The following is a 20927-nucleotide window of genomic DNA, read 5'->3' as shown; positions in this document are numbered from 1 at the left end:
GTAACAAACTTAAATGTATTAAAAAGCAGAGGTATCAATTTGCCAACAAAGGTCCATAGAGCCAAAAGCTATGGTTTTTCCAGAAGTCATGTACAGATATGAGAGTTGGACTGTAAAGAAGGCAGAGCACCACCAAAGAATTGCTGCTTTCAAATTGTGCTAGAGAAGACACCTGAGAGTCCCTTGGACTGCAAGATCAAACCAGAAAATCCTAAAGGAAATCAACCCTGAATATTTATTGGAAGGACTGATGCTGAAGCTCCAATACTTTAGCCACCTGATGTGAAGAGCTGACTCACTGGAAAAGACCCTGATGCTGGTAAAGACTGAAGGCAAAAGGAGAAGGGGACGACAGAGGATGAGAGGGTTGGATGGCATCACCAACTCGATGGACATGAGTTTGGGTAAACTCCGGGAGATGAAAGACAGGGAAGCCTAGCGTGCTGCAGTCCATGGGGTCACAAAGAGTTGGGCGGGACTTAGCGACTGAACAACAACAATAGTTTAACTACCAAAAAAAAAAAAAAAAAAACCACACACATACACACACACACACAGAAAAACAAAAATAATAAAAACAAAGAAGGAAAAAAAACCCCAAATACCCCAAACCCTAAACCAAAGATATTTTGAGGATCTGGCATGACATGTGAGAATAGAAGGCGAACAGGCAAACCCTTAGAATGGAGTCAGTTTAACCCCAAGTAACTAATGTTTCCTTCCACATCCAAAAAGTTTTCAGTGGCTTACCTGTAAAAACTTATTTAATTGATTCTTTGACTTTTCCATAAACTTTTGATCTACAGATTTGAAAGGCAGCTTGCTAAGAGAAGGCAACTGGACTTTTTTTAAAGAAGGGAAACACTGTGAGGGAAAAGAAATAAATGTTAGTTATCTCAAAATTACATTTAAAGCTTTAAAAATTTATTTTAGATGTTTAATAAGAACAAACCAAGTAACTTCCTCTTGTATTCATTTCCTCTGAGACTGAACACCTTGAAAACCTACCTGTTCTAACCAGGCTCAAAGAATATGGAGGAACAGGACATGTGACAAGAAAAGCTAAGACTCGTCCCTAGACTGACAAGCGCCTGGAAGCTGGAAATCTTGGAGCCAGGCTGGGAAGATGGGTCTGCACAACAGCACAGAGCACAGGGTTCTAGGTATGGACAACTGACTCATGGCAAGAGTTTTTCTCTTGGAATGTGTTTTGTTTACAACACATCTGCAAAACCTTATCACGGTTGACAAAAGTAGAGCATGGGAAGAACCAGCTTTATTACTGCCTTTCAGGGCAAAGTGCAGAATGTAAATGTATTAATAATAATAATAATGGATGTCAATAAATAATAACAACAGGCTTTTCTTTGTGGATTAAATCCTGTGTCCTGCCAGACACTGTACGAGAAGTCTGGCGTGAGTAACAGCTATGCATGTGTTTAGCTGCTCAGTCGTGTCTAACTCTTCACGACTCCACAGACTGTAGCCCACCAGGCTCCTCTGTCCATAGGATTCCCAGGCAAGAATAGTGGAGTGGGCTGCCGTTTCCTCCTCCAGGGAATCGTCCCAACCCAGGGATGGAACCCAAGCCTACACTGGCAGGTGGATTCTTTACCACTGAGCCACCAGGAAAGCCCACTACGACTGTGATTACTACTAATAAAAACAAATAATGTTTGCCACGTGCAGCACATCCTTCTAAATGCTCTGTGCATGGTTACTCCTTTTATTCTCACAACAGCTCTGGGAGGCGGCTGAGATGGCACTTCGTATCTGTGCCCACTGATGAGGGCAGAGAGGCACAGACAGACGGAGCGGCAGGGCCAGTCACGAGCTGGTGACTGGGGAAGCGAGGATCCAAACTGGAGGCAAACTCCGGCAACCTGGCCCCAGAGTCTGTGCCTTCGAACACTGCACTTCACTGACCCACTCCTTGGTATGATGCAATGCAGTATGTTCTACTCTCTATTGCTGTGACCCTGAACGGATCCCGTTATCCTCTAACGGGTCACAACTGGCAGCTTTGAAACCACTGGCCAGAGATACCCTCAGCTGTCCTCCAGCTCTGGGGTTCTGTTGGGTTCAACGGAAGTCAGACAGTGATCTGTGTATTCAAAGACTCAGACTAGACTAAACGGTTGACCCACAAGTAAATTTCCAACCACCAGGCTGAAAATACCACTTTTCCAGTGTCAACAGCAAAGGGGAAAGAGGGACCAGTTTCCCTGTGTCGTTAAAACGGAAACGGGCCCTGAGATCTCTTCTCGCTCAGTAATTCTAAGCCTGTGCCACAAGCGTTCGTACCTCACTAAGTCTCCGGTGTAAATTCTGAAACTCACTGAGCCTCCTGGGGACCGTCCAGTTCTTGGTTTCAACTCCTCCAACTTCCTGTAAGCTTACTGTGACAAAGTAACAGGGCATTTGCTCGCCATTCTCTTCTGTGACCTTGGAGAAACAGGTGAACACAACAGCAAGAAAGAGCACGGTGAGCAGACGTGGCAGGCAAGATCCCTGCACCCCTCCAGACGCCCTCTCCCGGGCGTGCAGGTCCCACACGGTCCCCAGGACTTGAAAAGGATGGGCTCTGCTCTGGCATTAGGCTACTTTAGAGGGCACAGCCCACCTGAAACCGGGCCTATCCTAACCTCAGGGGCCCTCACAGAAGCAGAGGGATTTCTTTGGTGAGTAGAAAAAGAATCAGAGGAAGCACAAGAAGGATCTGACATGCGGTGCTGGCAGAAAGATGGACTGGGCCACGCGGAAAGATATGGAGTATTTCTAGGACCTGAGAACAATGCCAGGCTGACAGCAGGAGAACAGAGACCTCAGCCTCACCGGGAACTGGATTCTGCCAAGAACCTGAATGAACTTGGAGGTAGACTTCCCCCAGATTCTCCAGACAGGAACTTAGTCTGGCTAGCCACCTGACTTCAGCCTTACGATATAGTGAGCAGAGAATCCAGTCACGCAGCTGGACTCTCAACCTGCAGAATTGTGAGCAGAGAAGGATGGGGGGCCTCCCCCGTTTAACACAGGACTCCACACACCGTGGTTTCTGTTTTCATGAAATTTCACATTGGGAGACGTGATTTCCTCTACCTCCCAACTGAAGACAGCTCTTAAGCACTCACACACACACCCTGTCATAATTCAGAAAAGGCCACCATTGCTCCTAATGTAAATGGATTAGAGAAGAAACAAAAAGAAAATATGCTGAATTGAAGCTTGATTTAGCGTCATGAACCGAATTAGAGACAAAGAGTAAACAGAGAAGCAAAGCAAAGGGACGCAATTCTGCTGAGCACCAGCTGAGCCCCAGCGGGGAGGAGGACCACCGTCCCTCATGGGAGGCAGGAGGTAGAGCACAGACAGCCCACGACTGTCCCGGGCGCGCACAGCTCACGGCGCCTCGCCTGGCTTAGAAAGCCGGAGGGGAACACCTCCTCCACCGTTCTCACGGGGCTGCTTCGTGGATGCTGGGCGGTCAGATGACCCCTCTGTGTCCACTGCTGTTACCTTTTCAGGGACCAAGGTCACAGCAAGCTCCTGAGTAACAGCTGATGACCAGGGCAAAGGGCCTTGTGAGGGTTTTTCCTCCTTCCCTCCCCTCCTCAGTATCTGCCTTCGGAAGACAGTTATAAGCAACTGTGCAATGCCAGAGGCAGCTCTGAGCAAAGCTGGGGAGGTAACAGAATCTGTACCCCATCCCCAGGGGCTCCTCTTTTATACCTTTTGACACCACATCCCCTGAATGCCCCTTCCGAGACTTCCACACCAAAGGTGATTCCATCAGCAGTGAGGAAGTGTTTCTCACGGTGTTCCAGGCTCTGGGCAACCTCCCCTGACCCGCTGTCCCCCTTCCCCTCAACCAAGGCACCCGGCTCTGCACCTTAATGGGAGGACAGCAAGCACCAAAGGCACACTGAGGGCACTCGGTAAGCGCTCACGTGGCATGGCTTTCAAGCCGGCACCTGGAGAATGTGCACAGTTTTGCTTCCTAAACTAGAAGTGAATTTCAGATTTGTGAATTCTAAGCCTTTCCCCAAGAAAGAGTGTCAGGCCACTGATGATGGGAAAAGCAGGGACGGACACAGATAAGTTGGGCAGATGGGCCCTTGAAAATCTCAGGAGTTGAGTACTGGTCCAGACATATGAAACAATGATGGAGACCAACAGTCACACTGAACATCAGTAGAGAGTGTGTGTGTGTGTTGTGTGTGTGTGTGTGTGTGTGTGTGTGTGTGAATTGTAACCTCCTAATTTATACCCCCACCACCCCACACCTTTCCCCTTTGGTAACAGTCAGTTTGATGCTCTTGAACTGTGGTGTTTGAGAAGACTCTTGAGAGGCCCTTGGACTGCAAGAAGATCAAACCAGTTAATCCTAAAGGAAATCAGTCCTGAATAATTCATTGGAAGGACTGATGCTGAAGCTGAAGCTCCAACACTTTGGCCACCTGATGCGAAGAACTGACTCACTGGAAAAGACCCTGATACTGGGAAAGATTGAGGGCAAGAGAAGGTGAAAACACAGGATGAGATGGTTGGATGGCATCACTGATTTGAAGGACATGAGTTTGAACAAGCTCTGGGAGTTGGTGATGGACAGGGAAGCCCGGCGTGCTATGATCCATGGGGTTGCAAAGAGTCAGACACAACTGAATGAGTGAACTGAACTATAAGTTTGTTTTCAAAATCTGTGAGTCTGTTTCTGTTTTATAAATAAATTCATTTATATCATTTTTTAAACTCACATTCCACAAGTGATATTATATGATACTGACTTTCTCTGTTTAGCGTGATAATCTCTAGGTAGGGTGGACCTGACTTTCTTCTCCAGGTGTCAACAGTCGGTTAGATGGAAAGGAAGTTTACACTAATGATATAAATGTATAAAGCATTTTTCCATCAAATGAAATTATTTTTACATACAAAAACAGGGATATGGTGTATTCTGAAAACTACTGTCCCATGTCCCTCAGAGAAGAGCAAAATATTTTCTAATTCCAGGAGGAAATATTCATTATTAAAGATCTTAGAGCTACTGATGTTTGAGCCACTGACATCAGCAGGATGGATCAATCAGAAATACATTAAAATTTTTTCATCTCCAAATTTCAAGTAGTGTTTTCCATTTTTTTTCAACCCTCAGTAGAAAAGGAAATTGGTAATTTGAGGATATCAACTGTTTCTATCTGAAAGTTGCTTACGATTCGTGAACAAGGACAACTTTCTGTCTCAAGGGGAGGGAGACGAGATCTATACCAGGCAACCCAACAAACAGCTCCCGGTCAGGAAGCAGAACGGAGATACGGAGTGAGTAAGGCAGGACCAGTGCAGTCCAGAAGGATGAATATAAGCGTTTGATTCCCAACCCTAATTCTTTGGTACAAAATCTAATCTGATAAAGTCAAACTTAACACTCTGGGAACAAATACGTAATCAACTGGGAAGGGAAGCAGTCATACCTACCTCTCCACTGGTGATGGAGGCTTTCCACAAGCCCAGGTTCTCACACCACCAGTCTGTTCGCGCCATGTGCAATTGGAGGTCTGTGCGTTCTTTCTCTATTAGAATTATCTCCTCTTTCAATTTAGAAACAATCTGTCACAGGGGAAAACATCCTGGGAGTTACAAAACCATCTAAAACTGTGCAGTTCACGAAAGTAGCAGGTTACCAAATCAACACACACAAGTCAGCTTTGTTTCTATATACTGACAATGCATACTCCAAAAAGGAAATTAAGAAAACAGTTCCATTTACAATAGCATAAAAAAAATCACAAAATACTTAGGAAATTAACTTTAGCAAGGAGGTGAAGGATTCCTACAATGAAAACTACAAAGAAAGAAAGAAAGACATTACAGAAGACACAGATCAAGGGAAAGACACCCTGCAATTTACACAACTCTATTATGTGAAGCCAGTATCTCTGCCTCAAAACTCTCCTGATCATGCAGTCCACAAGGACCTGTTCCTTCTTGAGAGAGCCTGCAGCAAGCTTGTCCTGCACTGTGTCATCAGTACGGGCTGTAATTGTTTGATCTTTGGTTCCACCGTCAGCATGTTTGCGCCCCCCGCCCCCACCCCGCCCCGCCAGGGCAGGTTTCTCTGTTCACTCTGTTTCTCTGGTTCTTCATCCTGCTGCACTTACTCATCACTGAGGCTTCTGAATGCACCTACAGAAGGTGCCAGAGGAGATCAGGTTGGCAAAGCAAAGAGCACCAGCCGTAGCTACATTAAGGGAAAACTCCTTGTCAGACCCACGAAGCAGGAATGCAAACCAAGAGGCTGCACCACTGCCTGGGTGAGATGCTGTTTACATTTTTTTTTAACTTTCAAATTCTCTTCGTTTCTAGCAAAACAATCCTTTTTTTTCCCCATTTTTTTGCCACACAGCATGGCATATGGGATCTTAGTTCCCTGACCAGGGATCAAACCTGCATCCCCTGCACTGGAAGCAAAGTCTTAACCACTAGACCACCAAGGAAGTCCCCAATCTATTTCTTGCATAATTCTATGAGATGATCTAAGTTGTGCTTGGAGTGTTTGAAAGAAAAAATATATATATATATTAAGATTGTCCCTGCTTAGTTAACTCACTTCCAGAATCAACTATGTCACAAGGGGCAGTTCAGCCCCTTTCCCAAAGGCACGCAGACAAGTCAGATAAAAGACAGAGTTACAGCCGAGGGTGGAAAACACAAACCAGACCCTAACAGGTAAAAGACAAATGCCCCCTAATTCTATACTCTAAGCAAAAAACCCAAACCCATAAAAACAGAAAGAGTGGAACTTACAGAATTTCTATCTATCAAATTAGAAAAATGGCAACTTTTACAGACAACCTTGAAAACGGAAGAGTTACCTTTTTGTCGGGTTTTGGCGCATTTTGAATAGAATTTAGAGCTTGCCTTTTATACTCAAGTTTCTCGTTTAGTTCTCGTAGCTTGTTTACAGCAAAGCTGGCTTGTTCATTAACCCGACTGGAGCCTTCATCCACAGCTTCCTCACCGACCTCACCTCCCGAGTCCTGCGGGAGAACGTCATGTGAGCCACCGTATCCCATAAAGATGAATTTTCCCTCAGTATTACCTACACTACAGGCTCTAGGGCATGACAATGCACCGCTCCAAATCACTGGATTCCACTAAGGAAAGAACCATAGTAGAAAGCCTAGAAGCAGCCTGCTTTTTCTCAGCAAAGTGAAAAATCACAGTATTTAGAACCAAAGGAACTGGTATTTGGAATTGCAGTGAAAAAAGAAATATTTAATAGCCTAAAGAAAGGAGAAAAGAAATTTCATATTGCTATCTCCCAAATGGGAACCTGCATAGAACAAGGGAAGGCAACTGAGTTATCTTTCCAACTAAACCCAGATGTTCTGTGCCTAAACTCTGCCCCCAAAATGCTGAGACCTGGCTTGCTTGCTTTTGGTCTCCTAGGATATTATGAAAAATTCATGCGAGTCTCTTTAAAATCAGTTCAGTTCAGTCAGTCGCTCAGTCGTGTCCGACTCTTTGTGACCCCATGGACTGTAGCACGCCAGGCTTCCCTGTCCATCACCAACTCCCAGAGCTTTTAAAATAAAATTTCCAAATTCCCACTAGTGAAGGTATTTTTAGCATACACTTTGCTCAGTCCTTCTTTTAAAGATGTATTTTACTAATCAAGAGGTAGATTATTTTACAAGTTAGATGGCTAGCACTTGAAAGTGACTTAAGAAAAAAAAAAAAAGAAAGTGACTTAAGATTCATAAAGAACTACATAATTTGGGAAACACCTGAATAGATTACCAACAAACAGCATGTTAGTAATTAGATTCATGAGCAGCAAGAGCAGGAAGAACTGCTCAGAACTGTCTTCTGGTTCGTTTACTCCTTAACTTTCTTCCAGATTTTTTTCTTCTAGTTTTTCTTACTTGTAACAAACAGTAAAAAGAAAAAATGTCAAAGGAAAATATTAATAATCATAGAACACCAGGCTATTTTCATTTTTATATATTCTTCCTAATTCTTGTCCATGAGTATATGTATTATGACATTATTCTATGCCTTTACACGTTCAAGAGGGTATTCTGACTTTCTCATAAAATATATTACTACAGTGCTGCATATTTGAGGGTACTGTAATCTTCAAAATTATAATTGCTATGGCTGCAGAGTATTCTATGAATTGATAATAAACTGAGGCATATTCCTATTGCTACTTCTGCTGAGGGTTGATTCTGCTTTTTTGCCATCCCAGATGTGTTAAAATAAATTCCACAGTGCATAAACCTTTTCCCCTCTACATTTTAATTATTTTCATAGGATAAATTTCTAAAAGTGACTGTACTAGAACAAAGAATAGGAACTTTCAAAAGGTCGTTGATACATGTCACCCTTCTTTGAATCCTAGGTGACGCTGGACATTTTTCATGTTTGTTTACGATTTACTACCTATCATATCAACAGTCATTTCAAGTCTTTATTCAATTGATGTGCTGGATATTCATGCTTTTACTAATCTGAATAAACTGCTCACAACATTTACACATCAACCATTTTAATTTTTGAGCTAGAGATAAAGATCAGTTTGTTTTAGCTGTGCTATTCTAAAAATAAAATGCAATGAGTAATGACCAATTAGTTTAGTGGTTCTGCTCACTGAAAATGTAGAGATCCATAATAGAACTTTTTTTAAAAAGTCTGAATGAAGTTCAGAGACATCCACTTCTAAAACTATCATGAAGAAGCACCTGATTCCTCAGGGCTTGAGACATAGTGAAGTGGACAGAAAGAGAGAATCCAAGATAAATTACAATCTTTCTATGTAAAGTGACTCTAAAACACTTTTTCTTTGTACTTTCAAAACCTTCAAATTCATATAAATCATTAATAGTGAAAGGGAGATGGCCACTGGGCTACCCAAAATGATCTAATACACTGTAAGAAAATTAGACTTCAGGTATGGTTGGACAAGGTTTGTTTCAAAACATCTTAATTTCACCTGATTGTGTTTAAACTCCAAAATATTTCCTGCAGGTCTTCCTACATTCTCTGCCTCTCATCTTTTCCCCATCCTTTTTGTCTGGTCTCAGGCTAGACTGTCCAGCTACTGATTCTCTTACCCGGCCTAAGTCACAAATGTCTCCCCCACCCTCCAAGAGTCCTGCCCTCACTTTTCAGGCATCAGACTCACATGTGTCTCAGGCAGGACAAGGAGGTCTCTGACTCAGTGCTGGGTAGCGGTACCCAGCCGGTCAGAAGGACAAAGAAAGCAGCACTGACCAGAAGCAGTGAGGTGCTTCGAAGTTCTGTATGTTACAAGATGAAGGCGCACACCCTATCTGACTCCCACAGTCTGCCCTACCTATTCATGTTCAACGCGTAACCACTCGAAAGGCAGGAGAAAGGTAAATGAGACTCACCACTTCATCCTTGTTGGAAACCAACTGTGAGACATGTTTTTCTTCCTCTTTCATCATCAATTTCTCATACAGGTCGCTGACAATGAATGAAGGGTAATACCTATCCTTCAGGGTCTCATAAACATCTCCCTGGATTTTGCAGAACACTTCAATCCCTTTATTGCCCACAAGACATTGCTGGATTTCTTTGTAAAGTGACTTTTCCACTGATATTTCTTTGCTCTCCACGAAGAAATTTTGGTAAATTTCACCAACTAATTGTGGGATTTCATTCTGAAAAGATGGGAAGATAAGGAAAGAGAAAGTATGAAATACTGTCTCTGAGAAAAACTATTTTCTTCCGAATTCTCTGCATTTTAAAGGTGGAAGGAAGACCTGGAATGTGGGGTGAGTGTGCAGCTTTGTGGGCATGTTCAGGGCCAAGGGGTGAGCATCAGACCTTGAAAAAACCAGTTGAGTCCTTAAAAGGAACACTTTACATTGAACAGTTAACAAATATAAATTCTTTTTAATGCTGGAAGGAAAAAACAAAGAATGAGAACAGTTCTCTTCTTGCACTGGATTCCCTTCTCATAAATCTCAGTTTCACAGGAATATAATTCATCAGCTAAATTCAATTTGACTTTTCCATCTAATATAAATAGAAGTGCCAACTTCCTACTCCAGAAGAAAGTCAATATAATAATTGTGGAAGTAAGAGACATATTCTTCAGAATGATGACTTACTACAGTGTAATCAAGCTTGGTCTTAAACACGACACTTAAGTCACAGTGATCCTACTTTGAATGTGCAAACATCTCTTACATCTGATTAACAGAACCTTTGCATTTCTGCTAGAGACAACTCTAGGAATGACGCAAAGTCTGTAACAGTAGCAATAAAATGAAGACAAACACCTTAATGAATACTATGAACATAACAACATCATGGAACTTTTACATCCTAATCAGTGTTGCTAGATCAAATATAGTTATTTGAGGAAGCTATACCCTCCTCTTACTGTACTGACATTTTTCAACTTGTTTTTAATAGTTTAGGAAATTTTTTAGATTGCTCTTTACAGTAGTCCTCTGATAGCAGCCAAAGCCAAGTTTGTAGTCAAGTCTGGTAGATAAAATACGTAATAAAGCTGGCTAGTACAATATTGAGTAAAATGAGGTCATTGGTGGCTTATAAATTAACACTGAAAGAAATTCCTAAGATTTCAAAATGCTACGAGACTGGATTTAGTTCCTTAACCAACACAGTCTGTGATTTACGATGTATTCTAAGTTGGTGTTAAGCTCTAGCAACATTCATATTAAGTGTAAATGAGTAATTTAATGCAGATAGTGCTCTTTGGGCTTATTTTAATAAGCCTCTCAGAATGTATGTATTATATATGCTGTATATATTGTTATATATGTTTGTTGATACAAATTCACAGATATGTATTTCACATTCTTCAACTTAATTCTTAAATATATATTGAGAACTTGCTGAGCACAAAACACAATGCTCATTATTAGGCTTTCCTCTGTAACAGACATCTGTAATCAAGAATTATTTTTTGTCTTCCTTAACACAATCATTTTAAATAAAAGGACAGTTAGGTGTGCACATTACAATATTATTAAAAATAACAAGGTTATGAGAATGAGGTACAGGTGATAAAACCAAACTTATAATAGCAAAGTGGGTAAGACGTGCTTTTTGATAATGAATTACAAAATAACTACCTGAAATTAAATTCAGTAACTGGGTACATTTGTAAATCTTTTCTCCTTGACTACACATTTAAAAGCACTTTCTATAAAAATAAAATCTAATTTTATTTACCATTGTGGGCAAGAACATAATGCCAATAATATGTCTGGTTTAAAATATTCTTTTAATGTATAGCTTATCTTACAGCTTTATTGAAAAACACAGATACACTGCCTAAAACACAAGTTTTCATCAGCCAGTGATTAACATTCCTTTGGACCTGTATATCCTACCTTGTTAGCATTCTTTAAGTACTCCACAGACTCCCAAAAACTAATTAGAGCTCTCTTGTCCATCCTTTCCATGTACATTCGAAACTGCTCTCGGTAGACAGTGTTGGCCAAGATATCTTCGAACTGAAGAATCTATGAAGCGAATGTAATTAGGAGTTTTTAAAAATCTAAATTTAAATATCAGTTCACTTTGACTTCCAAAGGATTCATTTTCACACTCAGGAAAAAAAAATGCCTCATTTTCTAAGGTCACAGAGTGCCTATTTCACCTTCCTAAACTTTAAATTGAAAAAGCTTACTGAATATTCAAAGTGCACATATTCAAAAAATACCAATTTTCTATTAACCATTAGCTCATTCAGCAAAGGATTTATCTGGCTTCTACTCAGTGTCAGGCGCATTTCTAGGAAACAGATAAACATCCCTGTCTTACGTGATGGACTGCTGAAAGCAACCATGCTCATAGTAGAAAAAGTCAAGAGAGATGTTTAAAAGACCAGGTAGCTGGACTCTAATAAATTGGTATTTTTGTTTTCCATCCTATTTTCATATAGGTAAGGAAATCTACAAACGATTTCATACCTTGCCTTTTTGTTTATAATATCACATTCATTTGAAAAAAATCTCTTGTATGTATCATATCATTTTAATTGACCCATAAAAGTCCATTGTATGTCTAGTATTCTATTCACATAGAACAGAATGATTCCACATAGTGGAATCAAAATGTCATAAATTCTTTAGTTAGGCAAAAATTCATAAGTTTTCTAAAACATACATATCATACACATTATTTACATGTAACAAAAACTTCTCTACTATGCTTGATAAAGGCTTGAGATTTATAATTTTAAATAACAGATATGCAACAAGCAACAGATTTACTGTGTAGCACTGGGATCTATAGTCAATATCTTGTAATAATTTATAATGGAAAATAATTTCAAAAATAATATATGTGTATATGTATTACTGAATCACACAAAAAAATTCTACTTTTTGAAATTAAAAAAAAAAGTCCCATGTATGGAAGTTTCAAAATTACCCCTTCATTTACCATTTTGAGTGCTTACATCATAAGAAAAACCACTACCTGAAAGACACAGTGCGATCAACCCTGAGCACAGACCACTAAAGAAAAAGTGGATGACCTTTATAGTAATTCAGGACTTAACAAGGAAAAAGGCCGCAAAGTAATTTAGAAGGGACTTAACTCCTATATCCTTAGTTATCTATTTAGTAATAAAAATGATGTCTAAGTATAATGCAGAGAGGGCAATGGCACCCCACTCCAGTACTCTCGCCTGGAGGATCCCATGGACAGAGGAGCCTGGTGGGCTGCAGTCCATGGGGTCGCTAAGAGTCGGACACGACTGAGCGACTTCACTTTCACCTTTCACTTTCATGCATTGGAGAAGGAAATGGCAACCCACTCCAGTGTTCCTTCCAGGGATGGGGGAGCCTGGTGGGCTGCCGTCTATGGGGTCGCACAGAGTCAGACACGACTGAGGAGACTTAGCAGCAGCAGCAAGTATAATACAAGAAAAGGAAAACTTATATTTAAGATTCTTAAAACTAATATTGTAGCAGGTGGAAAAATTTCAGAAATGTTATCCGTGAGATTTTTCTAAAATCAAGTGCATATGATCAATGCATGTTCACCTCCTCTGCCATGCACAGTACGTCTTCAATCTGTTTTGTGGGCAGAAACGGGCAGGCATTTTTCTAGCAGCTTTTGGTAACTAATTAAAGGAATGACCATCCCTTGCTACAGATCATTAATACTTAGGATGTAGTGTACTAACTTTGGGAAATCATAGAATGTATCCTCACTTCAGGTAAACCTACCAGTGAGGCATTTTAAAGTACAAGTCCTAACTGTACAGGCTCCAAAGAAGTGTGAAGGCTCCCATACCAACTCTGATAGCAATGACAGATTACTCGGAGAACAACCCATTTTCAACACAGGGAGGAGCTGAGCAGGAGAGATAGCCAACAGTTCTAAGGAAGTCTCCCCAGTCTAATCTCATAGACTGAAGTGAATTCCAAGTTAGATGCAAATTCTTGATTTTGCAGAATTAAGCCCAAAACATCTTCTAAAATATTAGCCGCCTTTATGCTCTTATTGTGTCTTATGAACACTCTTAGGTTTAGTTCTAAAAGTGCACACATAAAATACATGGCAGGAGACCTATCTCAAGTCTAATTTAACATCTGATACACCTCATATCTCAGCTGGTGAATTAACCTTTAAGTTCTCTACTCCAAGTGTTTTGTTTTTAATTTTCTCTTGAAGCCTTCATAAGCCTTTCACTGAGTAACGCACACTAACGGTGTGGGTCTGGGTGACCAGGATGAACAGATGGCACACTTTTGAGTCAAATATGTTAACGTGAGATGAACTCAATCTCACTGCATTAATCTGAGATGAGCAATTCCCAGTAATTCTGAGACTCCGTGCAGAAGTGGGAAAGAGACCACTGGGTAGGTCAAAGTGGACACTACTGCTCAATAGATGGTTTAAAAATATAAGTGTATATACACAACAGAATGCCAGTTACCATTTACTAAGGGCTTCCATACAGCAAACACTATGCTCTTGTGTTAATTTCCTCTGTTGGATTAACACATTTCTTTCTGTCCTAAAACCGCTGGTAATTCTGGGAGGGGTGCTGCCACAGAGAATCTCTGGGCAAAAGACAAAAAACTGTCCTGGTGGATGTGCCAAAGGCCATGGCGTGTTTTAGGCTGGAAGGTGCCCTGTGATCATTCTTTATTCCCCGTCAGGGATTTTTATTTACTTCTTTTCACTATGTCCCAGTCCCACTGGATCTGGTTTCATGATGCGTATGCTATTAACTTAGTTTTATGTTTTGTGTGTGTTGTTTCTTAACCCACAGGCTAATTTTTCTATAGGAAATACATCCCTATAGCACTCAAAAGGACCACAAGGCCTAGAATAGTAAATAAACGTTCTCCTAAAACACCCAACATGTTACCAAGAGGGACCCAGGCCCAAGATTCTCTGCCCGTGGAATATCCACAATATATTCCTGAAATTGTCTATATCAGACTAAAGAGAATGTGGAGAACTAGGATCCTGGGAATGATGTTTTATCCTGAAAGGAGAGTTCACAATTGGATTCCTCTTACAGTTATGACATCACTAAAACATACCCCCAAATAATTAATGCCAGTTACAACAGATGTTTATTGAGTGCTCATTATATACCGACTACTGTGCTTATCATTTTATGTGCATTATTTAATTCCATAATTATCATGCCCTGTATGGTCTGTGCAATTATTGTTACTTTACAAACAGAGTACAGACAGGCTAACTCACTTGCCCAAAGTGAATCCCCGGTGAATCCGGGATTTAAGAGTCAGGCTTTCTGACTCTGTAACATAACGTTTTTGTTGTTGTTGAAACTTTTTATTTTATATTGGAGTACAGCTGATTAACAATGTTATGATATTTTTCAGCTGGACAGCAAAGGGACTCAGCCACACATATACATGCATCCATTCCTGCCATCCAGGCCTCCACATAACACTGAGCAGAGTTCCCTGTGCTCTACACTAGGTCCTTGTTGGTTACCCATTTTAAACAGAGCAGTGTGTACATGTCCATCCCAAACTACCCGTTCCCCCTATCCCATAATAAAATACTTACTCTTCTTAAGAAATTACCTGATTTGATTTCAGGCCAAAAGATTTAGCAAACTAAGAACAGTACGGAAGTCAAGAAGGAAAGGTGGGTTGAGAGCTCTGTAAGAACTTCAGGAGAGACAGAGCCAGGGCGTCTTTTCCATTCAAGTGCAGGGTCCTCAGCTACACTCAGACTTGTGAACCAACCAGATCCGGGTTTTTATATAGTTCTGTCTCTTCCTATCCACATGGCCTTACTAGGTAATTTACTTACACCAACTGTTTTGTCATCTTTTGTAAAATGGAGACACGGAATACATATTCATAGCACTGTGGTGAGAGCTAAGTAAAATAACCTCTAAGAGACATTCTGCTTCACTGCCTGTAATTTCTATCCAATTAGTAGTGAGTAATCTGATTGGGCCCTTGAAAATATAAATACGCTCCTCTGGGATGGCGGGAGGACAAAAGGGAGACAGGAAAACACACACAGGCGTGTTCACACACACACACGCATCTCACACCTCCTGATCACACCAATTACCACTCGCAGAAGGACACCAAGAAGTGTGGATTCTTGACTCCTAAAAGTCAACATGTGAGTTTATGTTAGGGAATACATGTTTTAGGTTAAATGCCAAGAAGTGAAGGCACTGCCTGTGTGATGACATCAGTGTGCATAACAAACACGAAATGGCAAAGCAAGAAACCGCCAAGTTCTACCTTCTGGCTCTGAGGCCCTTCCCCCTCGTCGAAGGCCCCGTCCTCTTGCTGGTCATAGGCAGGGCCTCCCAGGACTCTGATCCTCTTCTCACACTGCTTCTTTGCCACGGTCAGCTGGTTAATATACCTTTTCATGTTCCTGGCCCTCAGGAGGTCAGCCTTCATGGCGGCAGTTTCTTTACCTTGAATGAGACAGATAGGCGGTAGGCAGTCAGAGGACAAGGTGCCAAAGAGGGAGGGAACGTGGTCACGCTGGGCCAAATCTGTGAAAATGTGGGGCTGAAAATTTGCCATGTGTGACATGGATAGACCTGGGGGTCATTATATTTAGTGAAGTCAGTCAGAGAGAAAAAAAATAAATACTGTATGCTTTCACTTATATAAGGAATCTGAAAAAAAGAAACAGACTCACAAGTAATAAACTAGTGGTTACCAGAGCGAAGAGGAGTGTGGGGAAGGTCAACTCAGATAAAGGGGATTAAGAGGTACCAACTGCCAGGTATAAAACAGGTAAGATACAAGGACAGAACATACAGCACAGGAAACAGAGCCAACATTTTACAATAACTATATGGCGTATATCTATAAAACAGTGAGTCACTAGGCTACAGGGCTGTCTTTGGATCTGCCTCTCCTGGACTCTACATGGTCTCTGGTGACCAGCTTCCTGAACACACTGGGTAGCTTCCTGTGGGGCTTCACTATCCATTATCTCAGCAGATCCCCCAAGAATCTGCCTGGCTCCATGCCCTGTCCCCTTCAGGTCCCTAGTTCAGGGCTCAGCAAAGACATCTCTGGTCACCCTCTTTGTACCTGCAACCTCCACCCTAAAACACCAGTCTTCTCCCGCGCGGCTTTATACCTTCTCTATAGCAGGACTGCCATACCACCTATTTGGTTTACTTATCCTCCAAGTATGTCCTCATAAAAGTAGCATTTTGTTTGTTTATACACAGCTGGGCCACCAGCACCCACAACAGTGCCCAGCAACACCGTCAGGACTCAGGGAACACGCTGAGCGGATGCGTGATCTGTGTCAGGTGTTACCGAGGGTTCAATATAACAGAGCTAATGTTCTGCTGAGTCCTCGATATGCATCAGGTACTCTGCTCTCTCTCGAGCCCTGGCTGTGAGAGAGGGAACCAGGGTGAGACTCCTCACCTCCCGCTTTTCACCTTACTCCAACATGGCATCTAGCCCTCCCTGCCACCAATTAGCTGTGGCCAGGACCACGAGCGGACAAGTCCTGTGGACGGCTGTCAGTAGAGTCTGGAATCAGATTAGAATTTGGTCTCTGCCACTATGAGCTCTGTGGTCTCAGGGAAAATTTTTTAAAAATTTAACTTAAAAATATTTACAATGGTTTGCTTCCTTAAGCTGACATTATGTAATTTAAAGCAAATGCAAAAAATTCACACAAAGTTAATTTTTAAAAATGACTAAGCATCGAGCACCTCCTTGTGGAGAAGGGACTAGCTTTGCACACGTAACCTGCAGGCAGGGAGGGGCAGGGGTTGAGGGCAGGCTTTTTTTTTTTAAATGGGTGAGAAATGAGCTGGTTTTAATGCTGGTGGAAGGAAGCAGTTAAGAAGGAAACAGGCTACAAGTTGGGAGGGTGGTACCCAGTAGACAGTGAGGAAGGAGGCTGGCTTTGGGGGAGGCCACTGGAGAAGGAAATGGCAACCCACTCCAGTGTTCTTGCCTGGAGAGTCCCAGGGATGGGGGAGCCTGGTGGCTGCCGTCTATGGGGTCACACAGAGTCGGACACGACTGAAGTGACTTAGCAGCAGCACCCCACCCTGTGGCGACAGGGAAGCACAGGGATGGATGCGGACACCAGCCAGTCTGGACCTGGTGTTGGGAGCTGCAGCAGCTCCCCTCCTAGGGCTCTGCTGTCTGGAAGCAGGGAGTGAGGTTATCCGCTCAGAGAAGTGTTAGCTGCTCAGTCGTGCCTGATTCTCTGTGATGTCATGGACTGTAGCCCACCAGGCTCCTCTGTCCATGGAATTTTTTAGGCAAGAACACTGGAGTGGGTAGCCATTTCCTTCTCCAGGGGATCTTTAGACCCAGGAATCGAACCTGCGTCTCAAGCTAGGCCAGCAGATTCTTTACCACGGGGCCACCAGGGAAGCCCTCACACACCGAGGGAGACCTCCAGTTCCCCAGGGTGGTCGTCACCACCCTCAGGTCACAGAGTCAGTCTGTGCAGATGCTGACAACCATGTCTGGACAGGCTGCACACGTCCGGCAGGAAAAGCTCAGGCAAGGACCACAAGGCACGGGATCTATCAGAGCCGCCTTTTCCGACACGCATCACCAATGGTCACGCGCAGACTTCGGGTCAGCAGTCAGCCCTGTTCAAGGGGGTCTGTCGTGTCACAGGTGTTTTCAAACGTGTAACTGAGGAGAAGGGGACGAAAGAGGATGAGATGGTTGGATGGCATCACTGACTCAATGGACCCGAGTTTGGTGATGGACAGGGAGGCCTGGTGTGCTGCAGTCCACGGGGTCGCAAAGAGTCGGACACGACTGAGCGACTGAACTGAACTGAACCGAGGAGGCATTTTCATCTGACGGCAATGATGGGTTCTCAGTGCGTCCTGTGCTTGGCTGACAGGGAGGGCCTGCTCGAAGAACTGAACTCAGCATCTCAAGAGGAAAGTAGGAAGATAAACGTTTGATGTATGGCAGAAACCAACACAATATTGTAAAGCAATTATCCTCCAATTAAAAATTTTAAATAAAGTAACTGTTAGTCTGTCTCCAAATTAGCATACTGCAAACTGAAATTATTTGTGGGTGTACCTGAAGAAATACTTGCTTGGAATTGTGACTTTTTCAGAAAACTTTTCATTCGTTTTTTTCTGCTTCCAAAACTCACGTTATTTCCATTACACTTAGATTCTAAGGAGCTTAAACTCCCACAGTTGCATTCCACGCTTCTGCACTGATTACATTTATTTTAAAAAGATTTAAAGCATATATCCTTACACTAGTTTGCATTGGTTACATTTATTTTAAACATGCTACACATATATTCTTACATTTTAAATTCTGTGCATAATCTTTAAACTACTTTAAAATGCGAGGACAAAGAGTTGCCTTTTATAAAATAAACCTAAACTGCAATTTTAACTTTGGGTTAAAACAGGCTAATTGAGAGAGACAGAGAGGAAGAAACTGATACACACTTAACAACAAACACATTCTTCTCCTGAGAAGGCTTAAAATTCTTTCTAAAAGGACAAAAACAGGCAAATTCCAAAGGGAAGGGAGAAAGAGAATAAACCTTCCCCTAAAACCCAGCTGCAGAGCTGAGGAAACATCCCAGAGTCCTGCTGGAGTGTCCCCTGCTCGCGTGAATGCCTTCTGTTTGTTGAGGGCCAAAGTCATTGTCTGATCACAAAGCTTGTTGCTAACAAATGCAACGGCAGTTTGTTGCTTAGACAATTCTGTTTATTTTTTTGCCTCGGAAAACTAATGCCACGTTCAGGGCTTAATGCCTAACAGGGCACTGCTGCAGTGCGTGCAACTATTGTGCAAAAATCCTAGGAAATCCAGCGAGAGAGATGAATATGCTTCTTTGTGACCTGAGGACCCGTCCAGCCAAGAAATCCTCTCATCAAGAGAAGCGCGGGCCAGGGGGTGGACGACACACTGCCCGGTTCGTGCCAGCCTCCTGCAGCCGCGTCTGCTGAGCCCTAGGTAACGCCGTGTGCTGTTAAGCCGGGTGAATCACACAGTGTTTATCCAGGTTAAGGAAGAAGGCCGAGACCACAAGTGGTGGCAGGTGACGCAGTGGGTGGCAGCGGCTCTCTACACGGGTGCCAAGAACACGTGAGTGCCCTAATCGTCTAAAACAATTCATTATCAGTGTTCACTGGCTTCCCTCCTAGCGAGTCCAGATTCTGCTGAGGTAAGAGCAAAAGGGAAGGGGGTCGTTTGCTGGAAGAGAGATCTGCGTCAGACCTCGGAGGAACCCCCTGCGGGCACTGCAGGGGGCCGGTGAACTGCGTCACAGAGCCCTTTGGGCCGCAAGCCTTCCACCCACGATACAGGTCCTCCTTTGAGTAAAGTGCTTTGCTGCAAAACAGAAACACCAGGGACAACCGCTGGGCGCTCCCTCCAACGTGGCAAAGGGCAGAGAAGTGACTTACAGTGCAAACCGAGGGCCCTGAAGCGGCACCAGCGTGGCTGGGTGAAAACGGCACCCCCGCGTCTGCCAAGCACTAAGAAGCACCCACAGCAGTGTTTCTTTTCTCACGTCAGACTGCAAGGCGCAGCCTAACTGCCACAGCCTCGGCGGGCTGCCTGAGGAATCCCATGGAGGACACACGGTCTCGGAATCAGTGACCTTCCGGGTGGCTAAACCTTCCCTGTGGGGCTGTCCCGTGTGTGGCGGAATGTCTCATAGCATCCCTGGCCTTTACCACTAGATGCCAGAGGCACCCCTTCCCCCTGGGTAGCAACCAGAAATGTCTGCAGACCTTGTTAAATGCCCCCTGTCCCTTGGAAGGCAAAACTGTACCCCCCACCACACTGGGAGGAGTACTACAGAGATGCAGCTCCTAAGGGGGTGCAGGAGGCAAGCCTGTGATTGCCCACCCCCACGGGGCTCCCCAGCATGTGGTTCCGCCCCCCATGATGCACAGGTCTCCTCAGGCCCCCCAGACAGTGGAGGGAAGGGATTATCGGGGCTCCTCGCTGGCAGAGGTCAGGCCTCAGTCCACAGTGACAGGCTGACAAGTCTGAAATCTCTCCTATACACTGAAACAAATGTTTCAGTAAAAGGTCCTGAGATGGGGGTTCAAGAAACGGGTGTGTATTTATTTAGGGACTAGTGAAGTTTCAGCAGAGAAGGTAATGGCACCCCACTCCAGTACTCTTGCCTGGAAAATCCCATGGACGGAGGAGCCTGGTGGGCTGTAGTCCATGGGGTCGCTGAGGGTCAGACATGACTAAGCGACTTCACTTTCACTTTTCACTTTCATGCATTGGAGAAGGAAATGGCAACCCACTCCAGTGTTCTTGCCTGGAGAATCCCAGGGACGGGGGAGCCTGGTAGGCTGCCATCTATGGGGTCGCACAGAGTCGGACATGACTGAAGTGACTTAGCAGCAGCAGCAGCAGCAGTGAAGTTTCAGCAGGAGAAATGCTGTT

At 43.3% G+C, this 20927-nt stretch overlaps 1 protein-coding gene across 4 annotated transcripts in view; it reads right to left on the bottom strand.

The window, feature by feature from the left end:
• Positions 1–20927, bottom strand: part of SNX25 (sorting nexin 25) — a 91801-nt gene that overhangs the window by 14564 nt on the left and 56310 nt on the right. For 3 of the 4 annotated variants that reach the window (XR_003509051.1, XM_027529996.1, XM_027529999.1), the window contains exons 7-13: positions 15768–15949; positions 11394–11525; positions 9414–9686; positions 6870–7034; positions 5473–5604; positions 2305–2445; positions 751–864 (exon numbers count right to left, since the gene is read on the bottom strand). Coding sequence is in view for 3 of the 4 variants with exons in the window: in XM_027529996.1 (XP_027385797.1) it covers positions 751–864; positions 2305–2445; positions 5473–5604; positions 6870–7034; positions 9414–9686; positions 11394–11525; positions 15768–15949 (1139 nt within the window). In the remaining variant the exon portion in view is untranslated. The remainder of the gene's footprint in view (positions 1–750; positions 865–2304; positions 2446–5472; positions 5605–6869; positions 7035–9413; positions 9687–11393; positions 11526–15767; positions 15950–20927) is intronic. The other variant, XM_027529997.1, reaches the window with a different exon arrangement.

Source organism: Bos indicus x Bos taurus, chromosome 27, assembly GCF_003369695.1.
Source record: "Bos indicus x Bos taurus breed Angus x Brahman F1 hybrid chromosome 27, Bos_hybrid_MaternalHap_v2.0, whole genome shotgun sequence".
NCBI classification, from domain to species: domain Eukaryota; kingdom Metazoa; phylum Chordata; class Mammalia; order Artiodactyla; family Bovidae; genus Bos; species Bos indicus x Bos taurus.
This window is presented reverse-complemented; position numbering and strand designations above follow the sequence as displayed.